Source organism: Punica granatum, chromosome 1 (genome assembly GCF_007655135.1).
Source record: "Punica granatum isolate Tunisia-2019 chromosome 1, ASM765513v2, whole genome shotgun sequence".
Lineage (NCBI taxonomy): Eukaryota > Viridiplantae > Streptophyta > Magnoliopsida > Myrtales > Lythraceae > Punica > Punica granatum.
Window position 1 is genome coordinate 10,460,865 of NC_045127.1, and position 25,140 is coordinate 10,486,004.

Consider the following 25,140-nt stretch of genomic DNA (forward strand, 5'->3'; position numbering starts at 1 on the left):
TTGAATTCGACTCGATGTTGCGATCGACTTGATCCGAAAATTACCATCAAAACCCTTCCTTTTATAGCAAATTACAGAAAGAATGCTGATAACTTTTAACTATTTCTAAAACCTTCGATAAATGGCGAATGTTGCCTTTAGCATTAGTTGGGAATGCGGTGTGGCAACTCGGTCAGAAAAAAAAAAAAAATACTGTACGGGTACTAAAATCATCGATAAATCGGTTCTAATGCCCTCGCATCGATTGGGGGCTGTCGTGGATTTGGCAACTTGGCCAGTAAAAACCATGGCTAGTTAGGACCATTGTGGTCGGGGCAAGTCGCCATGTCATCATCAAAGGATGAGATGTTGGGGAGGTAGTTATCGTTCATTGATGACCATAGTCCAAGTTTGTTGTTTTAGGGGGCAAATAGTTGATATCCGGCCAAATATAACAGCCACACAAAAGAGAATATTCTTTATTCAATCGCCTGCACGATTTTTAAATGACTTGTAGTGTGTTTATATAGAGATTAATTGGACGAAATATATCGATCCTCATTTAAAATGCGAAAAATTCCGAGGGAAATTTTACTACAACATATCTTGAAGCCAAAGCAATGGACACACCGCAGCCAAGAAAGCACCTGATCCAGCATGCGAGTTCATGAAGGCAACACAGGGAGGCGTGGATTCTTAAATCTACTGTATGATGATTTAGCGGGAGACAATAGCCTCATCGGCTCCCTCCGGTCCATCCACAACCGCAACTCGGCTCCTGTTTTATCATCCGAGATTTTGATCGGGGGACCAGCTGACACTAGATGAAATTGAACTGCTGTTGTTGACACCCAGAGAGCGCCCGAAGGGGACGAAAGGTCCCATTCATGGCCGCTGCCTGTGTGACCCACCCGTGCAAGGTGACGGCATACGTAATATACCCATCAAGGCAGGGGCAAATCAGTCATACAAAAAATAACAGCCGTTGCCAACCAATCAGCGAACGAGTGATTAGAATCTCAGATACGGCCGCCGCCACTCTACACCCTCGGCTGCGACGTTCCGAGCCGTCGATCGGAGCCGGACAAAGAGCCTTCCAACTCACCGGCCGACAAAAACCTTAAAAAAAAAAAAAACCATCTCCTCAATTTCACAGAGAGAAATATCGGGCCATCAAGTGGACTGGCCATTTCCTCGTTGCTGTCGCCTCAGCCAGCTGTTGACTCTGCTCCGGGAGCCATCCCCCCAATGGCTTCTGTCTCTGGCATCTGCTCCTCCTCCCCGTCTCTCAAGCCCAAGGCCGCGATGCCCCCCGGTCAATCTCCTTCTCCTCCGGCCAGGAGGGATTCCGTCTCATTCCCCAGCCGCTCCAAGCTGGCAGCTGATCACCGGGCACAAAGCCACTCCGTGACGCACTCCGTGGCCAGGGAGGTCCCGGCCGACCTGTCCAGAGCCACCGGGGGGGCCGAAATGGTGGCGAGGAAGGAGAAGAAGGGGCTCGAGAAGGACCCGAGGGCGCTGTGGAAGAGATACGTGGATTGGCTATACCAGCACAAGGAGCTGGGGCTTTTCCTGGACGTGAGCCGGATCGGGTTCACGGAGGAGTTCGTTGAGGAGATGGAGCCCCGGTTCGAGGCGACCTTCAAGGCCATGGATGAGCTCGAGAAGGGGGCCATCGCCAACCCCGACGAGGGCCGGATGGTCGGCCACTACTGGCTCCGGAAGCCCGAGCTCGCTCCGAAACCCATCCTCAAGAGCCAGATCGAGAAGACCCTCGACGCCCTCTGCAGCTTTGCCGACGACGTCGTCTCCGGTAAGGTCAGTCGGTCCGCTCTCTCTGCCTCCCCTGTTAATCCGGACCTCATTTGCCTCCACCATGCTTTGGGTGGTCGAATGAACGATGCATAGCTCGAATGATGCTGAGGATAAATGTCGAAAGTTGTTGACTTGTCTGATTTTGATGCTGCATTTTCAGATTAAGCCCCCATCTTCTCCGGAGGGCCGCTTCACTCAAATACTTTCCGTCGGAATCGGTGGCTCGGCTCTGGGACCGCAGTTCGTTGCTGAAGCACTGGCTCCCGATAATCCTCCACTCAAGGTATATTTGGGTATTCTCTGTCGAACCGTCAGTCATACTAAGCTGATTTTTCATCTCATGCTGGTCCAGTAATACTTCTATTAGCAAACTCTCTCTTTCTCAATGAACAATGCCGATTTTAATTCGCTCCGATTGTTCTGACTACTGGCATCAATTTCAGGTGCTGCTTTAGCCTTCTTTTGCGGTAGTTTGGATATCAAAAAACAAGTTAATGAAAATAATCTGGCATTGTATTTCGTTAATACTACAATAACTTGCTTTGGACTACAGAAAGCATTTCGCACTGTAAACAATCTTATTCGGTATCGAATTGGCATCCATGGTGTCACATTGATCTCTGAAGTGAGAATTAAGTATCTGAATTCAAGGAGAAAGCTCGCTTTTCAATTTTCACTAGATTTTTACCAATCCATTGTTTGTTATTTTGGTTGTTTGTATAATATCTTACTTGTTCTGTTTTATCTTTGTGCAGATAAGATTCATCGATAACACAGATCCAGCAGGCATTGATCATCAGATTGCACAGCTTGGTCCGGAACTTGCTTCTACTATAGTGATTGTGATTTCAAAGGTGTCTGAGATGGAATTTATCTTTCTCCTGTTACTGTTACATACTCTTCATGGTGATAATGTAATAAATGTATCAGCTGCTTATTCATTTGCTTGAAATTGAACAGAGTGGAGGTACCCCTGAGACTAGGAATGGCTTATTGGAAGTGCAAAAGGCATTCCGTGAAGCTGGACTGGAATTCGCAAAACAGGTTTTGACCTCAGGTTCTTGTTTCTTCTTATAGAATTTATTTTACACGACGATTGCTGCCAATTGTGGGTTAGGATATCATAGCTTCTTCTGGTAACTAATCAACTGTTGGTCCATTCTCAATCTTTGCCCTTTGAAGCTAAATAAGTTTCCTTTTGCCCTATATCTTAGCCTACTTCCATAAGTTTTTGGAAGGTCCTTCTTGTTTCTCTTTTTGTGCTGTATTTTTATTTGATCAGGTTTTTTGCATCAGTTTTGTACTCTTGTTAATCTTATCAAGGTTGTATATGGCTCCAAAAGTCATTATTTCTTATGTTGTAGAACTATTACTGGTTTGAAAACATTATATTCATAAATTTGCTCATTGGTTCTCTCGGTGCATGAACCTTGCTTGTTAAAAGGAACAAAACTAAGAAGTTCTTGAACTTTTACCAAAGGAAGGTCCTTTTTCTCCTTTATCTGCATCATCTCACGTGTTCTTTAATGTATTGCGTTAGTCACAGACTACCGAACAATGTCCTAGTCCCGTATTTATTACAAATTCTTTTAGTGGATGATGAATGAGGGATTCTAGACGTCAGATGTGCCTCATTTTTTTTTCTTTTGTCTATTTGCTATGTTATGTTGGATGAATTTGTTTGTCCACTTACTTATCTTCTTTATGCATTCAGGGTGTTGCAATAACACAAGAGAATTCATTGCTTGACAATACGGCTAGAATTGAAGGCTGGCTAGCCAGATTCCCCATGTTTGATTGGGTTGGCGGCAGAACATCTGAAATGTCTGCAGTTGGTCTACTTCCAGCTGCTCTTCAAGTCAGTCAAAGACTCAACTCCAAAAGCAGTCCTTTTGTTATCGTTCGTTATTGGCTTTGCACTAATAAGCTATCCTTATTTTCAGGGAATCAACGTCAGAGAAATGCTTGCTGGGGCAGCCTTGATGGATGAGGCAACTAGAACTACTGTTGTAAGGACTATTCCTCTTATTCTTTTTCTTTGTCTATCCTCATATATGATGTCATATGAGACTTGAATTGAATCGTGATTCCCCTTTTTCTGCTAAGATGTTTGTTAGGAGATTGTGGAAGTGGGTAGAATTGTATGCAGTGATTTCAGCTTTGTTGTTGTGGTAGAAAGTAGTGCGTCAGCTTGTTGCTTGGAAATTGCTTTGAGAAATTGGTCACTAATGTCTTCTTCATTTATAATTGTTGGCTTCTGAGCAAATGCGTTGCTTCAGTGATGAGGATACCTAAATGTCAAAAAATCTCTTGCGTCCTTTTCCGTTTCCAGGTGAAGAATAACCCTGCAGCGTTGCTAGCTTTATGTTGGTACTGGGCTTCTGATGGCGTTGGATCCAAGGTATTATCTACTCCTAATTACTCTTGCCATCTGTGTTTGTTTCCCCAAAATTTTTTGTTCTTTAGTGTGTATTGAATCGTTAAGCATTTTGCTTCTTCCAGGACATGGTTATCCTTCCTTACAAGGACAGCCTGTTGCTGTTTAGTCGGTATTTGCAGCAACTAGTAATGGAATCGCTTGGAAAGGAGTTTGATTTGGATGGTAATAAGGTACGTCGAACCATCTTTCTACTGCTCACACACTACGACACTGACATTTTCCAATGACTTATAGCTAGTAGAGTTTTATTAAACTATACTTGGTAGTCATTGTCAGTATGCTTCCCAATCAGCTCAACTTTCATGAAAACTTTGACTATATGCATTATTCAGTAATTCTTGTAATATCCTATTCATGGTCACATTTTTTCTTATTCAGTTCGGTTCTGTCTAATGTTGTTTTTCATATCTAGGTCCCAATTTAATCGCATGATCATGGTTGTGAACTCTCTCAAGGAGATCATATGAAAGTTATCTAGGTTGACAATGGCAATATTTGGACTTCTCTGTTTTGCAGGTGAATCAAGGACTAACTGTTTATGGAAATAAAGGAAGCACAGACCAGCACGCGTAAGTTCTTAATCTAATGCTTTGAGCGACTATCTTGGCAGCTGTTGCTTGGACTTATATATATAATTCGATCGTTCTCCTTTTCTTGCAGCTACATCCAACAATTGAGAGAGGGTGTCCACAATTTCTTTGTGACATTCATTGAAGTCCTTCGTGACAGACCACCGGGTCATGACTGGGAGCTCGAACCTGGTGTCACTTGTGGTGACTACTTGTTTGGGATGCTTCAGGTTAGAACATAACCACCCAGATAGAGATTTATTCTCTTTTAAATATATAGGAGACTTTCACTGATAGTCGGACCAAGAAGGTGCCATTCCATTACAAAAAAGTGCGTATATATATTTATACATATATACAAAAAAAAATATATATATATATATATATATAAATATAAATATATACAAAACAAATTCTTGGCCACGAGAGAAAAAGCCTTCTCCTCTGCTAACCTCCTTGTATATATGGGGTTTCTCCAGGGAACAAGATCAGCTCTCTATGCAAATAATCGGGAGTCCATAACAGTCACTGTGCAAGAAGTGACTCCCAGATCTGTAGGTGCTCTCATAGCACTGTATGAGCGAGCAGTCGGTATTTATGCATCGCTCGTCAACATCAACGCCTATCACCAACCTGGTAATATTATTTTCCTGTCCTTAGATGTGGTGAAAAAGAATTTGTGAAGGTATTCAGTCTGCAAACTGAATTAGCCAATAAGTCTGACTCAAGACTTTTCTTCTGGTCATGTTTCAAACCTGTCTAGGTGTGGAAGCTGGGAAGAAAGCAGCCGCAGAAGTATTGGCTCTTCAAAAGCGGGTTTTGGCTGTACTGAACGAGGCCAGGTATGATGCCTGATATCTCTTGCTTTCAAATTATTCAGCTGTACAAAGAGCTGCTTTGGATAGTTCGTGTTAGGGAATGAATTGTAATTTCAGAAATGGTAAATTAAGCTATAGGAGAGCAGAGATAGCTGCCTTTCTCAGAAAAGTGACCTCGCTGTCTCTAACATTCTAGGTTTGTGGTTGTGTGTCAGTCTAACCTCGCTGTGTCTCGTTCACTGATGTGAATGTTCTCTAAGTCGTGGTGACAGGACATCAGATTGAGTCTCCTGTGCACCCGGAGGTTCTTGTCTTTCAGTAATGTTTTGTTGTTTTATCAGAATCTCACTGTCTTGTTTGATTCAGCTGCAAAGAGCCTGTTGAACCACTGACTCTTGAAGAAGTAGCGGAACGGTGCCATGCTCCTGAAGACGTAAATACCGCAAATCACCTTTTCTTCTCTTCTTTAGTTTCTTTATTTCTTTGTTAACCATCAGAATCCGTTTTCTGGGATCAGATCGAAATGATTCACAAGATCATTGCACACATGGCCGCGAACGACAGAGCGCTCATGGCTGAAGGCATCTGCGGGTCACCACGAAGCGTCAAGGTCTACCTTGGAGAGTGTAACATCGATGAGTTGTACGCTTGAGATGAGATTGAGTTTGATCTCTTTAGTCGGTTTGAAAAAAGGTTTTCGAATAAATTGAACGATTAATTAGTTACGTTGCTTGTTCATTGAACAACACAGTTGTACGCATGCAAAAGATCGACAACTTAAGAGAATTGATACTTTTTGCCCAAAATGTAGTCCAAAGGTACTTATCATCGTTTGATTTTTAAATAATAATCTAATTTTACTCGACTCAATTATATTCTTATCCAAATTCAACAATATAATTATTATTGTTGCCTTCTTTTTTCATTTAATAATAATTTTTCACTAATAATTTTTCTTAATTATTTTTATAGTTAATTTTTAAGAATAAGTGTACGGTCAATGTATACATGCATATATATATATATATATATTCTCACACCATTTTTATAATTAATTTTGAATAATAAATTTCCCCATCAATGTATATATACATATATATATATTTTCACACGTCAATATATTTGTCAACATTTGTAATTATTGTATAAAATCAAGTTGAGTTGGATCACTATACCAAACACAAACAAAGTTTTTTGTGTGAGCTAATTCCCATGTTATGTTGCTGTTCTTGAGGTTAACACAATATTTGCACAACTGGAAAATAAAAAAAAAATTAAGAATTCATTCGGTAATAGAGTTAAATTTCGAAATTTAACTATATTTTTATTGAAATAAGTAAAAAATAAATAAATATATTAGTAGTTTTACTCCAAAACTAAACAGATCCTAAATGTTTTCTGGCACAATATTTGTAGCCAAAATTAAATGTTGATGCATGTTTGGACATGACAATGGAAACATCTTAAGAAATGACCTTTCCTTTTCACCAAAAAAATTTTAAAAAATAAAGAAATGATCTTCCCTTTATTTTTCGGCTGAAAAGGTCGCGCTTGCACGATATGGCCTTTTGCACAACGAGGAATTTTCCGCGAATCTTTACCTCACATTTAGCCACAAGAGAAATTCACGGGAGAAATTTCGCATCTCTATCCATATTGGATAAATTATCTATTATTGATCCATTCTATCATGATATTTGGTTGGTGTTAACGGCCAAGTGCTAGTACATCGAAGCTCTAGCATTCACACACAACACGTCTGTCGTAATTCCTCGATGGAAATAGCGGCCCAGAGCATAGAAGTACAAGGAGCAAATTCGATTGACGCGAACACGCAAAATGATACTATCCAAAACTTCTGGGTGCAAAAAGCAAATTTTGCAGTTTTTTTTTTTCGAATTTCTTTTTCTCCCCATTATATTCTCATTCGGTTCCGCCTTTACACCTTCTGCCCTTCTCCCATTCAAAAGCACAAACACCGGAGGTGGAAGCGTGAAGACGGACCGACGGACACAGCTTGCAGGTCACTACTCTCCCTTGCTACTCATCCTTCGGCTTCCGGTGGCACGAGTTCACTGAGGTACGATCGGCAAGTCAGGATCTTCTACATCCCGACGAGCGTGCAAATAAAAGAGAGAATTTCTTGAAATATGTTTGTATTGATGTCATCGTCCGAGACAGTTTTCCGATATGCTTTGTAATTTCAAATTGTCGTTGTCGATCATTTACGGCTCGTAGTTGATCCAAGTTGGATCTTCTACCTGAATAATCATGCAAATAAAAGCGAAATATTTCTTCCAAGTAATTAGGGTCCTGTTGCCTTCGTCATCTGGGACACTCTTCAAAGAGCATGCCGGTAGCTCGGTATATTCAGCAAGTTCAATTATTTATTTCTTTGAACCGTGATTGTCGATCATTTCCAGCATCCAAAGAGAAATACTACTGGTGCGTTTGAATTTAGAGTTAAAAGTAACTTTGATTTTGATTATGAAAAATGACAAATGAGTTGAGATTATAAATTTGACTTGAGAAACGTGTGTTTTTGTTGTGTAGTTTGTTGAGATAAAGTCGAAGTTAAAATTTTTGACTTGAGAAATATGTATTTTTGTTGTGTAGTGTGTTGAGTTAAAGTTAAAGTTAAAATTAAAGTGATTTTAACTCTCAAAATAAACAGGCTCGTAAATTTTCAAAAATAAGTCATTAAATCGTCACCGAATCGATGCATTTAATGAGAATTTTAATTATTTTCTTTCTCCAATTGTGACTATCAATCATTTACGACATCGATCGAAGTCCGATCTTTTACCTACCAAATCAGAGATGATAGGCTTTGTTTGGGAATAGAGTAATTTTTTTTACTCTATTTCACTTAACTCCACTTATTTTCAATTCAACGACACAATTATTATTATTATTTAATTTTTATTTTTAATTACAATTCAATTCAATTTTTAATATTAAATTTTTTCAACTATTTATTATTTTTTCTCCAATTCAACAATATAATTATTACTTTATTTTAAAATATTCATTACATTTTCATTTTTTTCTTCTATAATTTAATAATATAATTATTATAATTTCAAATAAATATAATTTTTTATAGTTACAATCGAGCGAATCATACGACTCCACTTCCGTAGAAGCCAAGTGAAACCTTCGCGTCCAAGTTGCCGATGAAAAAGTTCAAATCTTTTGCTCTCCCGTCATTCTCATATATTCCCTGCCGCCTTTATATCTCCTTCCCCCTCTCCCTCTCCCTCTCCCTGTTTAAAGCTAAACCCCAAAACCCCACCCCCCCTCCCTCTCCCGTTCAAGTCTCCGTTCACGGTCCTCACTCGCTCACTGCTCGCCGTCTCTGGTTCACACACTTCACTCCTCCCTGCTCACAGTCCGTCGGCTCCGGTACGATCACCGGCTCTGTCACTAATTTCTCGCCGAACATGTTGATCTTTTTGTGGATGAGATGAATGCCGTCTTTAATTTCATTCGGAATTTACTCTGGGACTGGCGTGCTGCTGCATTGGCAATTGCTGTTGGTGTTGAACGGACGTGATTCTTCGCAGGTGCAGGAGCTGAATTAGCGATTCCGGACCTTCCGATTTATCTCCTTCTTTCTCAGACAACAGCGAGTTTCGATCATGGAGGGTGAAGGAGCTGCTGCGGATCCGAGGAAGCACACCATTACTCCTAAGGCCGTCATCCACACGAAATTTGGGAGCAAGGCTACCTACGTAGTGGAGGAAGTGATCGAGCAGCCTCAGAATGGGTGCCCGGGGCTGTCGATCCCGCAGAAGGGCCCTTGCCTCTACCAGTGCAGGTTGGAGCTCCCTGAATTGTCTGTCGTCTCCGGGCAGTTCCGGAAGAAGAAGGACGCCGAGCATGATGCTGCTCAGAAGGCTCTCCACAAGGTTTGCTTTGCCGTCCTCCTCCTTATGTGACCGCCATTTTCGCTTACTTCTGTTCAGGATTGCTTGCTATTGCTCAACATTGTCTAAGCCTGTCTGTTTATTTTATAACTGGAGTGAGTAGAATTATTTGATAACACTTTGCTGAGCATCGTACTTGTCGTGGGCATGCTATTCGGGGAAGTAGCATACGTAATTGAGTCGTACTTTCTAGAATGACTTCAAGAGTCACGTATGCATATGGACTAGAATCTAAGTGGCCAGGAAAGATACGCTGCATGAGAAAGGAATGTCGTGTCAGCGTGTCTATAGCTGTATTTGAAATTCCTTTTCGGAACGGGTCCTTGGCTTTTATATGAGTTGTTTCTCTTTGGCATTATAATTATTCATCTAAGGTAATTTGGGAAATCTTTGCTTAATATATTATTAAATGGCAAATAATATCATCAAGTGCTAGAAAAATGTTTGATGAAGAATCCCTTGTTGAAACTAAGTTAAGATATCTTCCATAGTTGTGTCACTTTATAACCATTTTTGCTAATAAAAAGCTAATAACGGTGAGAAGCAGCATTTCTAAAGGGTGCATTTCGTCCATCTGTCTTTGAACCTTTTCTAACATTCATAAATAAATGGCAAACATGACTGGACGTTGTGGTCAATCAGAAGTATGTAAGTTTGGAACAGGCGTGGCCTAATATTGTAAAGTTGCTTGATTTCTCTACAATAAATCTATACACTGATTCATGGCCGTTTTTCAAGGAAGTTCTCTTTGGAGCCGGAGAGGCAGTGGATTATAAAATGATGCCAAATGAACCAGAACATGTAGTTAATTCAATTTGCTTGTTTGAGATTCTCTAGCATTGTGGTTTTTTTATTAATTCTTCTGTTTGTCTTATCTACTACAGCTAGGTATCCATCAGTCAAAGGACAATCCCACTTTGGAGGAAGCATGGGAGGAGTTGGTTTCTCGCATTGGATACTTGTTCTCAGATGAGGTTTTGGTCTTTGTTATAGCTAACAAAATCTTCCTTGATCAACCGATAAATGCCAATGCTTGAAATGCTACTTATACTCGTATTCTAACTTATCCAATGTTACAGTTCCTGGCATCTCAACATCCGATGAGTGGTCACCTTAGGGCAACTTTGAGGAGAGAAGGTGATCTTTGTGGCTTAGTTCCCATCACAGTCATTGCTGCTTGTGATGGGAAAGTGAATAGTCTATGCAAATCCATTGACCCTAAGGTGGATTCAAACGCTTGCTTGGCTCTTTTGTTTATCAAGTCAGCTGCTTCCAAGTTATCTGGATCTCTCAGCACTTCTGATGGAGGGCTTTGGATTAAACGGCAGAACCCGTATCCTCAAAACATATTAGACTCATCAACAATGCAAGAATCTTGCTCCTCATGTGCCATACGTGTGCATGCTCTGTACATTCCTAGTTCAAGGGAGGAGCTTGTTGAGCCACTCAGTTTTGATGTTCCCCCTTCTGGGTATTACTTGGATATCATTGCACAGAAGCTGGGCCTGAGTAGCTCTTCTGAGGTTCTAATCTCAAGGTAGGGATGTTCTATATCTGTTTATATTGGTCCTCTCAGCAGTATCCATGCTTGACAAGTGGTGGTAATCTCTGGTAATCTCAATTTGTCTCAACAGGTCTATAGGAAGGGCTTCTTCTGAGACAAGATTGTACTACGCAGCTTCAGAATTTTATCAGTTGGATGCATCATCGACTGTGCAAAAGGTTGAACCTTGTAGAGGTTCTCTAAATGTGAGGGCTAGTTTCTTATCTGGGCAAGATATATTCGGCGATGCAATTTTGGCAGCAGTTGGTTATGCATGGAAATCAAAGGAGCTTTTCGTTGAAGATATATCTCTGCAATCTTACTTCAGGTTATGACCCTTCAGTCTCTTTATTATAAGAGCAAAAAGGAGAATCTTTGTTTCCCAGTTAAGGGATATCTGTGTCCAACCAAATTGTCTCCCGTGCAGTTTTTAACAAGAAAGAAGCTGAATTTCTTTTCTATAGAAAAATTAATAGAAACTTCTTTTACAGAATGCTTATGAATAAGACACCTGCTGGAGCTTATAAGTTGTCTCGAGGGGCAATAATTACAGCCGAGTTGCCTGCAGCTTTTACTACAAAAACCAACTGGAGGGGTCTACTTCCAAGGGAACTCCTGTGTACATTCTGCCGCCAGCATCGGCTTGCCGAACCTAAATTCACTACTTCAATTGTTCCGGTAAAATCAGCTCCTGATTTGTCTGGACCACCAAAGAAGTTGAGAATCATGAAATCAGATGAAGAGACTGAGTATGCAGATGTGGGTCGTCCAACTCCTGCTGTTGAGGAATCACCAGAATCTGGAAGCACCTTTAAGTGCGAAGTGAAAATATTGTCCAAGACGCAGGAGGTCATCCTGGTTTGCTCCCCAAAGGAATCTTTTAAGCGACAAATTGATTGTATTCAAACTGCAGCATTGAAGGTTCTCTTGTGGTTCAATGCATACTTTCTAGATACGACACCCGAGACGCTGACCTTGTCTGCTGATTCCCTTGACATCACGTTCAATACTGAACATTTTCGTAGAGAATTTAAGCTGTCTCCATCTGTTTACAAATACCAACAGAAAAAGATCCCTGAAATAGCCGGCAACAATTGTCATGTAATCATAGAAGGCCCAGACTCTGGCATGTCTCCATCTTCTGGGTCCTTGGCAAGTATAAGTTATTCGGTCTTATTGGCAACTGTTGGTGGTCATGTAAAGGAACTTCTTGAAAGTGCTAATGAGTTTGAGTTCGAGATAGGGACTGGATCAGTTGTCTCTCATGTTGAAGTTGCAGTCGCTCAGATGTCTGTCGGCCAGTCTGCATTTTTCTCTGTCGACATCCCTGATCAGGAGCTAATATTAGCTGCATCTGATGATCCCACAAGGACAATTTCCCTCCTAGACTCAAGTTAGTTAAATCAGAAGCCCGCAGTTTAGTTCATCTCTATTTTATATATTGTTCTCCATTAAGATCTTAATGCTGTTCTTTGTTTTGCTCCTTTTCGTTCCAGATTCTTGCTGCTTGGAGTATTGTGTGACATTGTTGCACATAACAGAACCTCTTGAAGATAGAATGGAGCAGGCGCTTTTTAGCCCTCCTCTATCGAAGCAAAGGGTAGAATATGCAGTATGTCATATCAGAGAATCGGATGCTACTAGTTTGGTATGTGCTTAGAAGACTATCTTATCTAAATTTTCAGTTTTGAGGAGTCAGTTCGCATTTTTATCGTTTTCATTCTCGACTTGCAGGTTGATTTTGGGTGTGGATCTGGAAGTTTGCTGGATTCTTTGTTGGATTATGCGACTGGCCTGGAAAAGATTGTTGGTGTTGATATTTCAGTCAAGAGTCTTATCCGTGCAGCAAAGGTTGGAACCTCTGTTATATGCTGATCTGCGGGGGTGGAAATTATACCTTCTTATACTATATAATCCAACCATGTCCGTTGTTAATGTAGGTACTTCATTCAAAGCTGAGCAAAAATCCGGGTTCAATCAAGTCTTCAGCACTATATGATGGTTCTATAACTGTTTTTGATTCTCGCCTCTGCGACTTTGACATCGGCACTTGCCTGGAGGTTCGCTTCTTGTCTCTTTCTCGAGCTGGAGAGGGGTATACTGATAAAAAAAGATGGAAAAATGGAATTTCGATCTTTGCTTGTTATGAAAAAAGGAATCAACAGAGAATTATTAACATCGTGAATAAACACTTTCCAGTTATCTCTTGCTTGTGTCTTTCTATGCATGAAAAGCTGCCGCGATATAGTTAAGGTTAGTGAAGTCGACTGATTTCACTTTGGGCCACTAAAAATATTTCAGGTGATTGAGCATATGGAGGAAGAGCAGGCTCATCTGTTCGGAGACGTCGTACTCAGTTCATTCCGTCCAAAGACTCTGATTGTGTCCACTCCAAACTACGAGTACAATGTCATACTCCAGGGATCTGCTGTTTCGAGCCAAGAAGAGGATGCTGAGGAGAAATCACAGCAGGAGCGGTCCTATAAGTTCCGCAACCACGATCACAAGTTTGAGTGGACCAGGAAGCAGTTCGAGTCGTGGGCATCTAAGTTAGCAGTGAAGCACAACTATCGAGTTGAGTTCAGCGGTGTTGGTGGGTCTGGGGATGTTGACCCCGGTTTTGCTTCTCAAATTGCTGTTTTTAGGAGGGAGGCCCTGCAACTTCCTTCTCTTGGAGATGGTCCGGTTGCCACTGCTGGACCGGCATCCCACCACTGCAACATCGTGTGGGAGTGGAACAATGGTAGCGGCTTGCCCTAACTGTTGACATGTTTTTGTACAGATCCTCTCGGTGTTCACAGTTAGTCGGGTCACAGAAAGCCAAAAGACTGCAAAAAGTTACAAAAGAAACCAATCAGTTGAGCATCTTTGTAAGGAAAGGATCTTACAAAACAAAAGTAAATAAGATCAATTTTCCTGGCGGTTTTTTCTCCTGGTAATTTTTTCTCCTAAAAAAGGCAAATGAGGTAATATTCCGATGGTTAGATGATGTGATCTATTGTGCTGCACACGCGAGTTGGAGAACCGGCCGATAGGGGAGGCGGGCGCCCTTGGTCCCATAGTTTGTGGCATCTAAGAAAGGATTATACATATTACTAGGAAATGCAGTAATGCAGATTCAGTCAACAATCAACATAACCCAGATGCACGTATTGGTGTCTTTGAACACTTCAGCCGGGTCGTAGAGACGTTAAAATCACCTCAAATATCGGAAACCTAATAATGATCCAGACCAAAGCTCGCGAATGCGGCTTGGTTCCGCTGGGAGCTGGCGACGGGCGTTATCCCCATCTCATCATCATGCTACAACCACAAGTAGCTAACTTCGATTTCCGGTTTGGTTCTGGTTGACTGCGAATGAACCAAAACCGGTTCAAAAGCCCAAACAATTATTCTCATGGGCCTGCTTCAATCGAGGCCCAGTCCATTCCTCTCGGCCCAAGTCGTTTATACGAAAACCTAGCTTCCTCCGCCTTGCTTCTTCTCCCCGAGGGTTTCTCTCTGCTGCTATCGCTGCTTATCCCGAGCACCGCTTCTGTGCCATTTCTCTTCCTCTCGCCGGCGATATTCCGCCGCTGAGGTATTCCCTCTTAGATTTAGTTCACTCACACTCTCTCTCTCTCTCCCCCCCTTCCCCATTTCTCCTATTTATTGTCGTTCCACTTTCTTCTCTGCAATCAGCAAGAAGTCCGATATCTTTCTCCGGACTTGGTTCTCACCGTAATCTACGTTTCTCGCCTGTGTACTTCGGGTCGTTAGTTGAGTGGTGCTTGAGCCTGACATACGACGAGATTCTTGGGCAGCCTTTATTTTTTTTGATCGTGCTGATTGCGGCAGGCAAATATGGCGGACGTGTCCGTTGAGGCGTTGGCGGAGCAGCTGGGGATCGATTATCTGGATATCGATGTCGATTCTGTTCAACTTCCACCCGGTGAAACAGTGGGCATCCTCAGGTAAATATTTTGTCTTTGTTTTCCTTCTCGGCTTCGGTGCAAAAGGATTGGTTGCATTAATCGAACGATTTGAGTCGATACTCTACCCTAATTGGTCGGTTTTGAGACCGTCTTTGTGATGATGATGTTTATATATGGAAATGCTGGATCCAATCTTACAAAAGGAAGCAGCTAGAATTGAGAGACTGAAGTTGGTGTGCACCAATTGGTTAGATTAATCGAACAGCTTGAGTCGATGGTCTGTCTTGATTGGTCGGTTGCGGGATACTGAGTTTGCGTTGTTGAAGTTTTGCATTTGAAAATTACATAATCCAATCTTACAGAGATCACCCTGGAATTCTAAAGCTGATATACTATTATGATAAAAAATAGGAGTTGTTCCATTCAGTTGCTTGGCTCATTTGTTAAGTTTTCAATATGAGAAATTGGATAAAATCTTCCAGATCCATTAATATATTCTTTCGTGTTCTTGTTATTCTGTTCTTTATTTTCTTCTGACAGTATCTCCTCATCCTTTTGTTCCAGTGATGATGACAATCTTTACCAGGAAGATGATCTTGAGCTAGACACAGGATTTGGTAACATCATAATTGTTGATAATCTCCCTGTTGTTCCCCGGGAGAAATTTGAGAAGCTCGAAGGGGTTATCCGCAAAATTTATAGTCAGATTGGTGTGATTAAGGAGGAGGGACTTTGGATGCCTATGGATCCTGAAACTCACAAAACCCTGGGTTACTGTTTCATCGCGTACAACACTGTTCAGGTTCTCTGTCTCCCTCATCTCTCTGTTTATCTCACAATATCTCTTTTTTAATTTCTTCCCTTGTTGCCTTCTGGTCCTGAATGAGTACTAAATGATTTAGTCCAGATGTGAGATGAATTGTCTGTTGCTTTTTTTTTTTTAATCTTGGAAAAGGTTTTGTATGTGAAGGGTTCAGCTAATGAAGTCATAATTTGAAACGTCAGGAACCGTATTTTACATGTTGAAAATTGATTCTAATTCCACTTTATTTTTTCTTGATTTGCAGGAAGCTGAACTTGCGAAGGAGAAGACAAATGGATACAAGTTAGACAGATCTCATATTTTTGCTGTGAACATGTTTGAAGACTTTGATCGGTTTATGAAAGTTCCCGACCAATGGGCCCCTCCTGAAACTAAACTGTATACGCCTGGGGTAATAAGCTCTTTTTCAATATTTGATTACGATGCGACTTTTCTAGGAAAGCATAGAATTGTTGATCAATGTTATTTAGGATGAGATTAGGAAGCTTTCTCTGTGGAAATGGAAAAGATGCATAATTTGTGTTGTGGAAGTCTTTGCTTGGATTGTCTTTTTGTTTATCTATATGTTTTTCGATCCTAATGCCCATTTGGAGTATTTGGAGTTATCTTGTACAATTCTATGTCTTCATTATCTAACATTTGAGGCTTGAACATTTTCTTTCTTATGCCAAAGTATTTGTGTGCCTACAGTTCTTATGGTATGGTAAAGTATATCCTAGATTTATATTAAAAGTTTCATTTGTTATGTTAACATTCAGGAGGAAGAATCAATATTATATAAAATCCCTCGTATTAGTGTTATTATGATTTCTGGCTCTCTTCTATGGAACTCTTTATATATTTTTTCTTCTGTTAGCTCTAGTGTTTGTCTTTGATACTGTAGTTATTAGCATGCGTTATTGTGGTTTGGCGTTGCTTTGGTCACATCCATAGTAGCATAGATGTGTGTCCTGACTGCCATTTAATACTTAGGCCCAAGCAATAGCTCCCGCTCATCATGAATTTGTCCCATATGATTCCACTTTTGTCTTCGATCTGTTTCTCTTTTTTGCAAAACATTTCCATGAAAACTAAGGTTGTGGTTTCCTTTTAACAGGAAAATCTTCAGCACTGGCTCACTGATGAAAAGGCCCGAGACCAGTTTGTGATCCGTGCTGGATCTGATACTGAGGTGTTCTGGAATGATGCGAGGCATTTGAAGCCTGAGCCAGTGTATAGACGTACTGTGAGTGAAATTACCCCCACTCTATCCCCCTTCTCCAAATTTAATTGTGCTTTTGTCTTTTTGCATGTTAATGAGGCTTGTATTTTGGCTCTAGCCCAAAATCTTAAGCATAATCGAGTTTCTTAGCCTGGCAAAGTTTCGTGTTTATATTATTTATTGGTGTAATCAGTTTTTTGTCTTAAATTAACATCTCACCTTGGATTACTGGGTATGTTTTGGTTACAGTTCTGGACTGAAAGCTTCGTGCAGTGGTCACCAATGGGCACATACTTAGCAACCATTCATAGGCAGGGTGCTCAGTTATGGGGTGGTGCCTCTACCTTTAATCGTCTCATGCGTTATGCTCATCCCCAGGTTCATACTTTTTCATTCTCTCTGTCAGTTTGGTGCCCGTCTTATTCATGGGCATCCTTTTGATCATTGGCATTATATTATCATCTCAGGTCAAGCTGATAGATTTCTCACCTAGTGAAAAGTATTTAGTGACTTACAGCAGTCATGAACCAAGCAATCCACGTGATCCACAGGTTAGCGTTTTCTTCAAAAAAATTTGTCCTATTTTTTCGCTTTGCATTTATGTCATTGTTTCTGATTTTGCTTATCCTACAGAGAGTTGTTATAAATTTATTTGATGCGAGAACGGGAAAAGTCATGAGGGACTTCAAGGGAAGTGCTGATGATTTCACTGTTGGAGGAACTGGTGGTGTTACAGGGGTCCCGTGGCCTGTCTTCAAGTACTTTCTTCTTGCCATTTGCTACGAACTTCATTCATATGCCAAAACTCCCAATGGTGTTGAAAATCAATGCATTTGATTTTTCTTATCTTGATTGATAGGTGGGGTGGTGGAAAAGAGGACAAGTATTTTGCCAGACTTGGGAAAAATGTTATCTCTGTTTATGAAACTGAGACATTCTCCCTCATCGACAAGAAGTCTCTTAAAGTTGAAAATGTGGTGGATTTTTGTTGGTCGCCTACAGATCCCATTCTTGCTCTCTTTGTGCCTGAACTTGGAGGTGGAAATCAACCTGCTCGTGTGAGTGTTAATGCAGATTTGGTGTTTATTTTTTTTCTGACCCAAATTTTGTGATTTGACTCTCAACTTCATGTTCTATTTCTAGGTGTCCCTTGTTCAAATGCCTGGAAAGGAAGAGCTTAGACAGAAGAATCTTTTTAGCGTTAGTGACTGCAAGATGTATTGGCAAAGTAACGGGGACTACCTTGCTGTTAAGGTTGATCGTTACACAAAAACTAAAAAGAGCACCTATACTGGCTTTGAGCTCTTTAGAATTAAGGAACGCGATATCCCAATTGAGGTTTTAGAGCTCGAAAATAAGAATGATAAGATTATCGCTTTTGCATGGGAGCCTAAAGGCCACAGATTTGCTGTCATCCATGGTGATAACCCAAGGCCAGATATAAGTTTTTACACCATGAAGAGTGGCAACAACACAGTTAAGGTTTCTAAGTTGACCACTCTCAAAGGGAAGCAGGCAAATGCTCTCTTCTGGTCACCTGGTGGAAAATACGTCATTCTTGCTGGGTTGAAGAACTTCAATGGGCAGTTGGAATTTTACAATGTTGACGAGCTCGAGACCATGGCCACTGCTGAGCACTTCATGGCAACAGATATTGAATGGGATCCCACGGGCAGGTAATTCATACTTCTTTCAAGACAGAAAGGTCAATACTATGAGTATGAACTCAGCAAGGGATATTCTCTACAATGAATCCAGCCTAAATTTAGTTCACTGCAAAATGATGCTCAAATGACAGTTCTGGGCATCATCAATTTTTTATTGCAACATAGAAATATTAAATATAATAGTATTTGATTGATGTCTAAGCAAATCTCGGTTGTTCTTAGGGGAGAGTTGTTTATTCTGTTACTTGAAGGGTATCTCTTTTGGATTGTGATGATGTGGTATTTGCTCTACTTTGCTGCAGATATGTTGCAACTGTCGTAACTTCAGTTCATCATGAGATGGAGAACGGTTTCAATATATGGTCCTTCAATGGCAAGCTTCTCTACCGCATTATGAAGGATCATTTCTTTCAGGTGGGAAAGACTGGTTTTGTGTTCTGTTATGGTCCCCTGCTGTTTTCGCGTCTGTCGATTTGGAATCTGGATTGCAGTGTGTGCTGCTAACCTCCCGGTGAACCTAATGCTACCGTGAAAGAACTGTTTATTCACATAAATTATATTTTTTCTTCCTTTTCATTTGAAGAAAAAGAACATAGGGTGTCGCCGAGATTTAGTTTGTGCCTTCAATAGGACCCTTGTCTACATGACCCTGCACTCAGCTTCTTGGCTTTTGCTTTGACTATTCTTTTTTCAATTTGGTGTAGTTCTCATGGAGACCGAGGCCGCCATCATTCTTGAGCCCGGAGAAGGAGGAGGAGATTGCGAAGAACCTGAAGAAGTACAGCAAGAAGTATGAGGCGGAGGATCAGGATGTGTCATTGCAGTTGAGCGAGCAGGATCGTGAGAAGCGGAGGATGCTGAAGGATGAGTGGGAGAAGTGGGTCAGCAGGTGGAGGCAGTTGCACGAAGAAGAGAAGATGGAGAGACAGAAGCTCAGGGACGGAGAGGCGAGTGACGAAGAGGAAGAGTACGAGGCCAAGGAGGTCGAGGTCGAGGAGTTGTTGGATGTCACCGAGGAGATTCTAGCCGATGACTGATAAGAACGGCCGAGCTTTTGTTTTTCATGTGTTTCCCCCCTTGGGGTTAGCTCTTTTGTTTAGATTTTAGAGTTTTGTTTTGTAATCTTCAAAATCAATGAATCGACTGTCTTTTTGATCCTTACACTGTTAATTAATTCGACGAGATTTGACGCTTAGCAGTTTCAAATTTCGATGTTACAATTAACAAGGGATTTTTTTTTTCAATACAATACAAGATCATAATTTATATTTAATGTAATAATGATGCTATATATAGGCAGCAGGAATACAATACGTTCCAAGGATTTTTCATCAGTCCACCGTAAAAGCGAATACACTAAAAAATATTCAAGCAATAATTACAAGAGCGGGATATATTATTTGCCAGGTAAATTATAAAGGAAGGAAAATGATGGTGATTATATCGTGATAATCACGTCAAGTAAGAGTAGTACGATTGTACCAAGCCTCCCTAGAAAGCAATAATCCCTTCCAACTTATTACTTCTTGAAATCAACGACAGTGGCTTGAATTTTAACTTGCATTTTGAAACTTGTAAAACTTGAAACGGACAATCTCATCTGCATCTTGAAACTGACAATCTTTAACTGTTATCTTAAATTCAATAATCTTGTTTGCTAGCTCAATTTTTGAAATATGCATCCGTCGAAGGAATATAGAACTACAAGTCGGGCGGTAGCTCGATTGAACATAACGTTGATCAGACACGGCATGAAAGGGTTGAAATCAGCTTAAGTTAATGGATTATAACGTCGAAAGTGACTCCAGGGTCGAGACTTAGTTCGAAGATCAACAACTTGAGCAATTGATCTGCTAGGCTTGACTACCTAAATAACGATGACTTAGTTGAGACAATGAGCTTGAGTTCGGTTTCCATCGACTGTTAAGCTCGATGTAAGCTGGAGCCAGGGGACCGGAACCAAGGGTTGCTGTTTGTACTTGTAGTGATTCAATCGGCATAATTGAGAAAAGTCGGGGCAAGATGACGCAGAAATCAGCAAGTTCTTGAATTCCTGATAATGGAATACGTATGTATAGCAGCTCATCGTACATTACATATATGAATGATATCTGAAAAAATATATATATCAACAAACCCACAAATCAAATCGAAACAAATCTTCCCGATGTGTTATGTGTACAAAAGAGCGACTGCGAACGAATCCGCATTTCTCTAGAGTCTTATTCTGCAGTTGAATTAGTCCGATTCCGGTCCCTGTGATCCACATCTGTTCCTGCAGATTCAGGTTCTCTGCTTCCCTCCAACCCGAGATCAACGTCCAAACTAATAGGCGGTTGCCCTTCCAAGGACTCGGCATTCGCTGAGGATTTCTCCACACTGCTGCTACTGCCACTATTACTATCGTCACTGCTATTAGCACGGAGCCACTCTTCGTGGAGGTGCAAGGCATACTCCAAGTGCCACAAGACATCCCCCATCATTGGCCTGCTCCTTCCCTCGTCCGCGAGACACTTCTCGGCTATCTCCCCGTATTTCTCCATTGACTCAGGCGAGTAATTCCCTCTCAGGTGCGGATCCACTATCTTCTCAAGTGATCTCTGCCTCTGCCATCTTAGAGCCCACTCAGCAAGGTTTATCTGATCTTTCGGCAGGGTCGGGTTTATAACTGCCCTAGCACATACAACCTCGAACAGCACCACACCGAAGGAATAAACGTCGGATTTCTCTGTCAGCTGTTGTCGGCGGAAGTACTCAGGGTCCAGATACCCGAAGCTGCCCTTGACTGCGGTGCTGACATGCGTCCGGTCCAGGGCGGGACCAGTCTTTGATAGCCCGAAATCAGACACCTTGGCAACGAAATTCTCATCTAGCAGAATATTCGTCGTTTTCACGTCCCTGTGGATTATTCCCCGATCTGCCCCAGTGTGTAGGTAATGGAGCCCTCTAGCGGCACCGATGCATACTTCTAACCTCTGCTTCCAACTCAGTGGCGGGAGATTGCTGCCAAACAGGTGACTCCTGAGGGTTCGATTCGCCATGAACTCGTATACCAAGATCATCTCATTGTGTTCCTCACAGAAACCAATCATCGAGACCAGATGCCTGTGCCTAAGCTTCGATAGCATCTCTATCTCGGTCTCAAATTCATTAAGGCCTTGCTCAGATTGCGGGTTAGCCCGCTTAATAGCTACTAGGGTCCCATCCTCGATCTCACCTCTGTATACCTTCCCAAATCCTCCTATCCCTATAACCATACCCTCATCAAAGTTCTTTGTAGCAGCACGTATCTCAGCTATTGTGAACCGCCTCCCGACTCTCGTGGAGGGGCCGGTAAGAGACCCATTTAGATTCTTACCACCTCCTGCTGCTGCCTTTCCGCTCCCTCTGCTATTCAGGACGGCCTCATTAAAGAACAACGGTTTCCACCCACTTTTCTTGTCACTCGACTCTCTTGTCTTCAGTCTTCTTCGGAAAATAAAGCCGAAAGCAACTACGATCCCAAGGAGTGCTACCGATCCTAAACCTGACCCAATACCCAATAGAAGAACACGAGTTCTTGCATTGCTTGATGAACCTTTTGACGAAGTACCATGCTTTCCCGTGTAGGCGAGATTCCCATTCCGTTCCACCTTATAGATCTCCAGCCCGTTCAAGAGGGCATCGGTCCCAGCAGCCCCAGTTGCCGTATCAGGTCCCAGCTGAATCCACAATGTACTGACTTTCGAGGACACTGCGTCTATATAGTCCTGATGGTACCCTCTATTTTTCCCTCCTGCTCGTGCATAGATGTCGAAATTATCTGCTGCGGTCTTATTGTTGACATAGATCCTAAAATTCCTCTGGTTCGACTGCTCAAAGACCAACTCGCAGAAGTGCAGCCTGACCAGGTAATCGAACCCCGGATCCACCATGAGCTTCCACGACATGTTCAACCTCTTCTCGAGAACCTCAGTGTTGGTCATAATCCTAGCCGTCTCATAAACCACAAGAGGAGCGACAGATGAGTAGTTCACTGATGCGTAGGTTATGTTGGAAGTGTTCTTGAACTCCTTCCCAGCATCAGGGTTGATCATGTAGCTCGTATCAACTTTCCAAGCCCTCCAGAGCCCCGAATCTTGACGGGGCTGGATCTCGGGACCCCCGACATTCAATCTATAAACGGTCTCCAAACCCCGCCGGCTCAAATTCACACTCGCACCACCACTTCCCCCAACCCTGCTGACAGAGTCCGCAAACAGCCTGTCCACCACCACCGGGACCATCTCTATAGCATTTACGAACCCAAACGACCCTTTACTCGGGACGAACTCGAGAACAAGTCCATTCGAACCAATCTGAATTAAATACTCTCTGATCAAATAAGAAGAGTTGCTGCTCCCACTCCCTGAATCGAGCCTGGCCGTGACTTCATCCACAACATTGAACTCTCCAAGGAGTTTCAGCCCGTTCCCCGCGACGCCGAACGACGATTTGTTCACGTCGTGGCCATAGTCGAAGGCGAAGGGGCAGAAGTGAAGCCGCAGGAAATAGTTCCCGGCAGGGACTTGTCGGAACGTGTAGTTCAAGCCGCCGGTGAAGATCCGGGCGGATCCGTACAGCGGCCCCAGGGCTGAGTCCGTGCTTGCAACCTCCGCCGCCGGAGAAGCAGAAGTAAGGGTGAGATTGTTACTGAATCCGGGGGATGAGTCGCCGGTCCAATTCCGGCCGTCGAAGGTGACACTGGAATTCGACCCGCAGTTTATCAGAACACTAACGCCCTCTGTCTCCGACGACTGGGCTTCCCCGGCCGCCGCTAGAAACAGCAGAAGCAGAGGAGGAAGAAGAAGCAGCTGAACAGAAACCACCCCGTCCCTTCCTCCCACCACCATCTTCCTCGAGCTGGGCATATCAACAATGGAGCTTACCGCTTACCTCGTCGGCGTCGAATTTTTCGCCCCACCTTTCTTCGGGCAGATTTCTATCTGAACCCAGCAATCAAAATGGCAACTTTCTGATGAATTCTCAATGGGGGATATCAGAACCCAGCAGGACCGCCATTAATGGGCTCTCCAAGCTTCGGATCTGCATTCAGGAAAAGAAGGGAGATGAAGAATCTTGAAGAGATTACAAGATTATCAGTACATAAGTTGCGTCAAAGTGAGCTCCTTTTGAGTTGTTTTGCCTTTCTTCTTCGTGCTTTCTGGGTTTAACTGCTTGCCTCTGCTGTGGTGTAACAGCCAACAGGTGGCATTGGCAATGGCATGTTTTCGTCTCATCGATGGAGACGAGGATGAAGACAGGAGGGTCGAAATCAAGAAGAAGAAGAAGAAGTTTTTTTCGGTTTTAAGACCATTGCCCCCGGATAAATTTTATTCTGATCCCTCATGTTTCACCGCCGGATCATTTCACACCTTCAAGTCTATCGTATCGTCAACCATTTCATTTCGCACCTCGTCCGGGATTTCGACGTCGCGAATCGTGGCCATTCCTCTTCGCAGACTAAGCACTTTAACTGACAAGCGTGCTAATTCATATATGCAACTCTAACTAAACTACACTACGCCGCTTAAAATTTTAATGTTAGATTACTGCTATATAACTCATTCAATGCGTATAAAGTCATATACTTATAAAAATTTGTACAACTAATTTCTTATTTCTTTTCCTTTTTATAATTAAATGTGTCGCCAGAATAATGTGATACGATTGCTGATGATGAGATAGGAAGGTGTCAGTGATAGTCAAAGCAAGTATGTATGAAAATGAATCCTTATACTTTTTTTTTTCTTTTTATGTGTACCATAATATACGAAAACTCAATAAATCCTGACAAATTTATTTTGAGACGGGTCGGTCGATTAAAGGGATAAATATCTCCCAAAATGAATTGTCTCTATTTACAAGACTCGAACTTGATATCTTAATTAACTGAATGAGCGCTTAACCATTTAAACCAACTCACCTTAGTTGAGTTCATAGATACTTGATCTTGAGGTCGCAAATCATGGCCATTCCTCTTCGTAGACTAGCACTCAAACCGATCGGCACATAATTCTTGCATTCAACTCCAAACGCTACACTGCAACACACCTAGAGTTTAAAATGTTAAGATAGAGTACATGTATACGACTTATTCGATGCATGTAAGATCGTACACAAATAAATATTTGTACGATTGATTTCTTAAACGTTTTCCTTTTCATAATTAAAAGTGTTGCCAAAATAATGTGACATGATTGTCGAAGACGTGCTAGGAAATTGTAGGTGAAAGTTAATATATGAGCATCTGAATACGAATTATTGGTTATTTTCTTTTTGATGTGTATCATGATATTCGATTTATGGATGGACAAAAAAGTCTATCATGTCATCTGTCGTTAAAGAATCGATAGAAATTGACGTTGTTTATACAGTAAAAAAAAATTAATATATCATGCTAAATCGTGAAATTATTTCGATT

The 25,140-nt window shown here is 41.8% G+C and overlaps 4 protein-coding genes across 6 annotated transcripts; 3 read left to right on the forward strand and 1 right to left on the reverse strand.

Annotated features, from left to right (window-relative positions):
- Positions 1-1,014: 1,014 nt before the first annotated feature.
- LOC116192002 (glucose-6-phosphate isomerase 1, chloroplastic) lies at positions 1,015-6,491 on the forward strand. The gene is made up of 14 exons (XM_031520382.1): positions 1,015-1,797; positions 1,955-2,077; positions 2,550-2,648; positions 2,755-2,838; positions 3,509-3,652; positions 3,738-3,803; positions 4,127-4,195; positions 4,297-4,404; positions 4,751-4,803; positions 4,895-5,033; positions 5,283-5,439; positions 5,567-5,645; positions 5,988-6,054; positions 6,139-6,491. The coding sequence occupies exons 1-14, from the start codon at positions 1,228-1,230 to the stop codon at positions 6,271-6,273; spliced, it is 1,893 nt and encodes a 630-aa protein (XP_031376242.1). The 5' UTR covers positions 1,015-1,227; the 3' UTR covers positions 6,274-6,491.
- A 1,087-nt stretch (positions 6,492-7,578) lies between these two features.
- LOC116198021 (small RNA 2'-O-methyltransferase-like) lies at positions 7,579-14,032 on the forward strand. Of its 2 annotated transcripts, none has more exons than XM_031528334.1 (10): positions 7,579-7,701; positions 9,188-9,532; positions 10,435-10,524; positions 10,630-11,087; positions 11,185-11,421; positions 11,585-12,486; positions 12,590-12,741; positions 12,828-12,944; positions 13,034-13,153; positions 13,395-14,032. In XM_031528334.1, exons 2-10 carry the CDS (start codon positions 9,263-9,265, stop codon positions 13,851-13,853), a joined length of 2,805 nt encoding a protein of 934 aa, XP_031384194.1. In that variant the 5' UTR covers positions 7,579-7,701; positions 9,188-9,262; the 3' UTR covers positions 13,854-14,032. The 2 variants fall into 2 exon arrangements, with proteins under 2 accessions (XP_031384194.1, XP_031384184.1); XM_031528324.1 differs by lacking the exon at positions 7,579-7,701 and adding an exon at positions 8,873-9,026.
- A 497-nt stretch (positions 14,033-14,529) lies between these two features.
- On the forward strand, positions 14,530-19,896 carry LOC116198034 (eukaryotic translation initiation factor 3 subunit B-like). Of its 2 annotated transcripts, none has more exons than XM_031528346.1 (12): positions 14,530-14,673; positions 14,931-15,046; positions 15,572-15,809; positions 16,075-16,221; positions 16,927-17,055; positions 17,281-17,409; positions 17,499-17,582; positions 17,665-17,789; positions 17,891-18,089; positions 18,175-18,707; positions 19,001-19,112; positions 19,403-19,896. In XM_031528346.1, exons 2-12 carry the CDS (start codon positions 14,937-14,939, stop codon positions 19,733-19,735), a joined length of 2,139 nt encoding a protein of 712 aa, XP_031384206.1. In that variant the 5' UTR covers positions 14,530-14,673; positions 14,931-14,936; the 3' UTR covers positions 19,736-19,896. The 2 variants fall into 2 exon arrangements, with proteins under 2 accessions (XP_031384206.1, XP_031384214.1); XM_031528354.1 differs by having other exon boundaries at positions 14,554-14,673; positions 14,775-15,046.
- An 825-nt stretch (positions 19,897-20,721) lies between these two features.
- Positions 20,722-23,970, reverse strand: LOC116212992 (probable receptor-like protein kinase At1g30570). Its single transcript, XM_031547780.1, has one exon. It carries the CDS (start codon positions 23,585-23,587, stop codon positions 20,921-20,923), a length of 2,667 nt encoding a protein of 888 aa, XP_031403640.1. The 5' UTR covers positions 23,588-23,970; the 3' UTR covers positions 20,722-20,920.
- Between the last annotated feature and the right edge of the window lie 1,170 nt (positions 23,971-25,140).

What these genes read in the sequence shown, in the direction of transcription:
- LOC116198034 (XM_031528346.1), top strand. Translation starts at nt 14,937, where the DNA reads ATGGCGGACGTGTCCGTTGAGGCGTTGGCGGAGCAGCTGGGGATCGAT. An exon ending in CTAAACTGTATACGCCTGGG is followed by an intron (nt 16,222 to 16,926) that starts GTAATAAGCTCT and finishes TCCTTTTAACAG; the next exon opens with GAAAATCTTCAGCACTGGCT. An exon ending in TGCGTTATGCTCATCCCCAG is followed by an intron (nt 17,410 to 17,498) that starts GTTCATACTTTT and finishes TTATCATCTCAG; the next exon opens with GTCAAGCTGATAGATTTCTC.
- LOC116212992 (XM_031547780.1), bottom strand. Translation starts at nt 23,587, where the DNA reads ATGCCCAGCTCGAGGAAGATGGTGGTGGGAGGAAGGGACGGGGTGGTT.
- LOC116192002 (XM_031520382.1), top strand. Translation starts at nt 1,228, where the DNA reads ATGGCTTCTGTCTCTGGCATCTGCTCCTCCTCCCCGTCTCTCAAGCCC. An exon ending in CCGATAATCCTCCACTCAAG is followed by an intron (nt 2,078 to 2,549) that starts GTATATTTGGGT and finishes ATCTTTGTGCAG; the next exon opens with ATAAGATTCATCGATAACAC. An exon ending in ACTTGTTTGGGATGCTTCAG is followed by an intron (nt 5,034 to 5,282) that starts GTTAGAACATAA and finishes GGGTTTCTCCAG; the next exon opens with GGAACAAGATCAGCTCTCTA.
- LOC116198021 (XM_031528334.1), top strand. Translation starts at nt 9,263, where the DNA reads ATGGAGGGTGAAGGAGCTGCTGCGGATCCGAGGAAGCACACCATTACT. An exon ending in TCTCTGCAATCTTACTTCAG is followed by an intron (nt 11,422 to 11,584) that starts GTTATGACCCTT and finishes CTTCTTTTACAG; the next exon opens with AATGCTTATGAATAAGACAC. An exon ending in AATTTCCCTCCTAGACTCAA is followed by an intron (nt 12,487 to 12,589) that starts GTTAGTTAAATC and finishes TTTTCGTTCCAG; the next exon opens with ATTCTTGCTGCTTGGAGTAT.